Here is a 5957-nt window from a genome sequence, read left to right as displayed (position 1 = left end):
TGCTCTTTGTTTATACGTTGAAACATGGAATCAGTTATTTTTTATGAGTCAGATAAGTAATGAAGGTAAATTTGTTGCTGTTCAAAAAAAGTTCAAATTTATTGATATCTATTTGTTTAAGGGGTTATCATGACATATATAGAAACTAGTGGGACACCATATTAATTACTTAACACTTCAAGGATCATGCTTTGAATTTTTTCGTCGCTACTTCCCAATAAATACTTCAACAAATCACATTCCAATGACTCGTCCCCTGGTTTTTCTCAGACATTCGACAACGTTGCTGAGCATCCATTTCACTTTACACACATATATTTTATATATATCACACAAACTCCCACCGGCCCCAATCATCCTGAGTTCAAATCTTTCTGGGTATTTGTTACCAAATAAGGAAAGAATGGATAGAGTAAGAACACCAAAGTTGCGTAGATACATAGCAATACTGTGTGTCATTCTGTTTCTAAATATAGAATGTTCAGAGGAGGTAGACATCACCATCATTGAAAGTGCCGTGTCTAAAGGAGCTGGTATGTAGTATGTAATAGTTGATTCATTAGATTAAACCTACGTTTCATATCAGTATTTCTAATAATAGAAAGTCATAAATTTAGAAAGATTTGACGAGTCTAATTGCTTGAGGTGCAGTTTGTTTAGATGGAAGCCCACCTGCTTACCAGCTTGATAGAGGGTTTGGAGATGGTGTCAATAATTGGTTGGTTCATATACAGGTCTGTCTTCCTTAATTTGTTTAAAGTACTCACGACTTTCTATTTTTTAATAAAAAAAACTTTCTTAACTTAGAAAGAACCTATACGTATTGCTTTTCATGAAACCCAAATACTCGGTGGTCAATCCAGTCTCAATTTGCGCATTCACTATGTGATAAATGAAACGTATTTTTATTTGCATAAAGCATACACGTGTTACGTCTATATACAGTGTAGTCATACAATCCAGCAATGGATTTACATCATGCTAATTACCAGAGCATACATGTGTTTAGGCCATAATATGTTTCATCTTATGGTTGTTCTAAAAGTGTCGTTCCTGTGCAGCTTCCACTATATATTCTCACTATACACCACTAATTGTGAAAAAATAGATTGCATTCCACATCATATATATATATATATATATATATATATATATATATATATATATATATATATATATATATATATATATATATAAATCTAAAACTAACAAAAAGAAAGTGGAAAAAGATAGTGATAAAGAGAAGAAGGGTATTTTGATATGCTTTCTATTGTGTCTCTGATTGGATTCAGAGTGTTTGATATCATACTTATAAGCCATTAAAAAAAAATGGAAGAAGTTAGAGACACGGAGAGGAAGGTTATTTTGATATGCTTTTTTTTAATGTGTCTGATTTAATCAGATTCCGATTGTTTGATATAAGCTTGAGACTCGATTCTAGAAGTGGCTTCTATTTTATCTGATATGACTTTTACTCGGTCGTCGCTTCTGGCTTCATTGATATGCCTCTTACTCAATAAAATTCAAGGTTTTGTAGGTTGTGTCTAACTTAGTCAAACATTGATGCGATTAAAAACTATCAAATAACCCCACACACTCCACAGGGACAAATACTCCCACTTGAAAATTGTGTTCACACGTGGAAGATATGTCAAATTACTCTTACGGATCGAAGGTCCGTAAGGACCACCGCAAAGCTTTATTGAATTCCTTTTCGGTCGGATTCTCTTGTTAAACTCAAACAAATTATTGTAAATTTGCAAGCTCCCTATCTAGATCTTTTTCATAATTCACATAGTATTTTATTCATTTACATAGTGTTTTTCATTTTCGTAGGACTTACAAATAAACATATTGTGAAAAAGTTTTAAAAGAGTTAGAGATCTTGAGGTTTTATTTTGTTGCATTGGCACGCATCCAAAAAAATGATAAGTGAAAAAAGTTTTCTTATCATGGATGCTATATATAGCGATGCCACTTTTTGCAACATATAAAACCAAAATTTGCAACGAATATTTCAATTTCTAATGCTAATTTTCTAGTAGTGCCATGGTGAAACCTTATATGGGATCTTGTACCAGGGTGGAGGATGGTGCCATACGGTAGACGATTGTGTTTACCGAAAAACTATGGATAACGGGTTGGGATCATCCAAGTTGATGCCAGTGATGGACTTCTATGGGATTTTGAGCAATAAACAAGATCAGAATCCACGTACGAATTTTAATATTTAGTTAACTAAATTAATGTTTCAATTTTTTTTGTTTTAACATGAAAATGGTTTTGCTTTTAGACTTCTATAATTGGAATAGGGTATATATGCGATACTGTGACGGGTCATCGTTCACCGGAGATGTCGAAGAAGTCGATCCCGTAAGTCGATTAATTCTATTTAATTAATATAACAATAATTATATGAAAGTATAAGATTTGATTTATGACCCTTTGTATATAGGGTACTAATCTTCACTTTAGAGGTGCAAGGATCTTCACTGCCATAGTTGAAGAGCTCATGAGGGTTGGAATGTATGATGCACAAAATGTAAACCTTTATATTCCTCAACTTCTATTCACCAAAAAACCATTATTTTTTCGAATAACTAATTAAATCTTGTATATATGATTGTATATTGCGAATAGGCGATTTTATCAGGGTGTTCGGCTGGAGGGTTAGCTTCAATATTGAACTGTGACAAGTTTCACGGATTCTTTAAATCGGGTACTAGAGTAAAATGCGTTCCTGATGCCGGTTATTTTGCTCATGTGTAAGCTAATTTATTTATTTTCAAAATATTCTATCACGTTGCTTAATTTGTTGATGTAAATATAATTGTATATATGTTTTATTTTTACAGGAAAGATTACTCTGGAGGGTATCATTTTGAGCAATACTACGATAAAGTCGTTACATTGCATGTACTCCATCTCTCTCTTTTTCTCAAATTACCAAAAGTTCACTTATTGCTTTTGTTATATATGTGACAAACAAGATGACACTCAATCAGACAAACTTTTTAGTGTTATTTTTTATCATAAGGATTAAAATGACATTTATGTCTTTTACACATTTAAATATTGAAAACGAATTGGGGTGGGAAATGTTATGTTGTTTTTTTCTCATTGACATCATTTTCAGTATTTGAATTATGCATGTTAAACATATTATAACATGTTCTTATTCTAAGTAACAATTTGACACTCTACATATCATACGAACAAATAATTGACTTGTTATGCTTGTATAGGGATCAGCAAAAAATTTGCCTTCTGGTTGTACGTCTAATATGAACCCTGCTCTAGTAAGCACTCACCTCCTTCTAATTTCATCATTATTGTCACTTTGTTGCACAACAATAATGATTTTCCAAAATTTGATTCGTCTTGCAGTGTTTCTACCCTCAATATGCTGTGCCTTATATCCAAACGCCTATTTTCATATTAAACTCGGCTTATGACACTTGGCAGGTTAGTAGTACACGTCTATTACATCACATTAAATCGTTATAGTGTTTCTCATCACTTTGAAATTATGTAAATTTTATCAAGATATACAACATTTTGGCATCATATGAAGCCGATCCTAGTGGTAGTTTCACCAAGTGTAAGACAACATTAAATGAATGCTCCACAAGTGAACTTCAACGATTTAAAGGTGACCAATGTTATTACCTTTCTATATAGCGACAGTTTCAACCGTTGTAAAGTTTGAATCTCAATTTAAAATGTTTTGTGCTACAGATTTTCGTTCAGAGTTTTTAGGAGCCGTTTCAGCCATTGGTAATAGTTCTTCCAAAGGAATGTTTATCAACACTTGTTACACTCACTGCCAATCTGAAGACCAATCAGCATGGTTCGGAAAACCTACTTCAAAATTGTATGATAAGGTAAAATGTTCTTTCACTTGTTACATTCCTATTATATGTCTTAAAAAAATTAATAACTTTTTTTTCCTTAAAAAAGATTAATTTATATTTAATCTTTTTTGTCACAGACAATGGCAGAGGCTGTTGGTGATTGGTTTTATGAGAAATACGACTGGCGAATGATTGATAACGAGAATGTGTTGCCACACTATTGTTAAAAATCACTCGATCATTGCAACAAGCATATAAAGACAGTGTAACATTCTCAAATAGGGTTGTGTGTATTTTGTTTGTTTAAAGATAGTTCTCTTGTACTCATGGAATAAAGATAAGTCGGCAAATAATAAGCATAAATTATAAATAGTATATAACAATTATATGTACTTTATATATGTGCATGTTGTAATAAAATATATGATACCCTCCATTGTTCTTTGCATACATTTTCTTTAATTCTCGTGATACTTAGGTTGTCGGCTGTGGAAGTGTTGTTAGCCCACGGACCATGTTGTTGTGGTACCAAACTCACATGGAGATCACAAGTTTTTAATAATTATAGTTTATATAAATTTGGAAATTAGACATGGTTACAAAAGGTAATACTCCAAAACATGGGTCAAGGAATAATGGTTATTTGTTGTTTTCTGATTTGAATAAATGATTACATTGTCGACAATTTTTCTTTCAATGTCGTATATGGACCATATTTTTGTATTACTTTTTATAGACGAGATATAAGTTGAGTTAGTTTTAATCCATCGTTAATTACCATGTCAATGATAGTTTTGGTTTATAATTGTTTCATTTTATCAGCTAATAAAGTTATAAAGAATTTGGCGTATGTTCTTTTGTGGTTGGGTGGTGAGGTTTGTTGTTTGCTACAAGCCTTTGGCACTTTTATATAGTGGTTAATTATAAATCACGTGACCACATTTTCCAAGCCAACTGCCCCACCGCATCCGTAAATATTTTTCAATGTTTTTCTAAAAGATTATTTTAATAAATAATTATGATTTTTAAGAAATACGCAAACAAAAAAATATATACTGAAAAGTCCACCAAGTTGCAACTCGAAAAGATTTGACTCTATTCGAATTTTGTCGATTTTGACGTGTTATCTTGATCGCTCTGGTCATACATTTTGCATCTTTACTAAAAAGTATATGATATTGCTAACTTTATTTTTTGTAAGAATTATAGAAGTAAATTACTTTTTCACGTCTCTAACATTTTAATAAAAATTAGAACTTATTTGTAGAAAAGAACCCTTGTCCTTTTCCAAACTAAGATTCTAATTTCAATTTTGTTTGGTTTATTGTTGTTCATGACGTGGACTTTGATAGACAGCTTATGTACAATTTCAAACGGAAACTGAACAAAAAATTTAAAATTATTTTCATTTATATCAATTCGATCAAAAATGCAAAAAAGATGATAGAAATGCTCCAGTTTTGAGTGAATCGATACTTTCACAAAGTTTTATTGATTGATCGAACATTAAAACTTAAACTTTTAAAAGGAAAACATTACAAGACAGAAGTGTACATTTGAATTATTATATTTATTATATACCGGTATGCATCCATGTTAATCTATGTATTTGTTTTATTTGTGTACTTATATAGGGTCCTTTGTGTAAATACTATATATTGATTGTACTCTAATAGTTATTTTAATAAATCAACATTGTATCAAGCCCTCATCAGTCATGTATGGTCTCCTCTGGCAGCCTAGATCACCGTCATCATTTTCTGTAGTGGTGCTCTTCTCCTTTGCCGACTCTGCTGCATTCGTCTACCTTCCGTTTGTGTCTTTTTTTTTTTTTTTTTTTTTTTTTTTTGTTATCCGGGTCCCTTTGTGTCCACTTTCAATTCCGCAACACATATCAAACAGTTTCAAGGATTAGTACATTATGTTCCAAGGTCATCAGTTATATCGCAACTGGCAAGTCCCAACCCTAAGGTGGTGATGATGAGAGTTGGGAATCAATAGACTCTCGTATCACATTGTGGTTCTACTCTATGTGCTATCCAAATTTACTACAAATAATCTCAAACGACAACTATAGGACTAAAGGCTTATAGGATAAGCTTG

At 31.9% G+C, this 5957-nt stretch overlaps 1 protein-coding gene across 1 annotated transcript; it reads left to right on the top strand.

The window, feature by feature from the left end:
• The first annotated feature begins 259 nt into the window (after positions 1-259).
• Positions 260-4302, top strand: LOC145053023 (pectin acetylesterase 8-like). The gene is made up of 12 exons (XM_079000979.1): positions 260-533; positions 652-734; positions 2082-2214; positions 2294-2373; positions 2456-2542; positions 2641-2765; positions 2856-2916; positions 3246-3299; positions 3388-3465; positions 3547-3652; positions 3739-3884; positions 3992-4302. Exons 1-12 carry the CDS (start codon positions 404-406, stop codon positions 4079-4081), a joined length of 1173 nt encoding a protein of 390 aa, XP_078857105.1. The 5' UTR covers positions 260-403; the 3' UTR covers positions 4082-4302.
• The last annotated feature ends 1655 nt before the right edge of the window (positions 4303-5957 follow it).

This window comes from Lactuca serriola, chromosome 5 (assembly GCF_051521515.1).
Source record: "Lactuca serriola cultivar US96UC23 chromosome 5, Lser_US96UC23_V15, whole genome shotgun sequence".
Classification (NCBI taxonomy): Eukaryota; Viridiplantae; Streptophyta; class Magnoliopsida; order Asterales; family Asteraceae; genus Lactuca; species Lactuca serriola.
This window is presented reverse-complemented; position numbering and strand designations above follow the sequence as displayed.

Coding starts and splice junctions, on each gene's coding strand:
- LOC145053023 (XM_079000979.1), top strand. CDS start 404: ATGGATAGAGTAAGAACACCAAAGTTGCGTAGATACATAGCAATACTG. Junction 735..2,081: donor ATTGGTTGGTTCATATACAG/GTCTGTCTTCCT, acceptor ATCTTGTACCAG/GGTGGAGGATGGTGCCATAC. Junction 2,917..3,245: donor ATAAAGTCGTTACATTGCAT/GTACTCCATCTC, acceptor ATGCTTGTATAG/GGATCAGCAAAAAATTTGCC.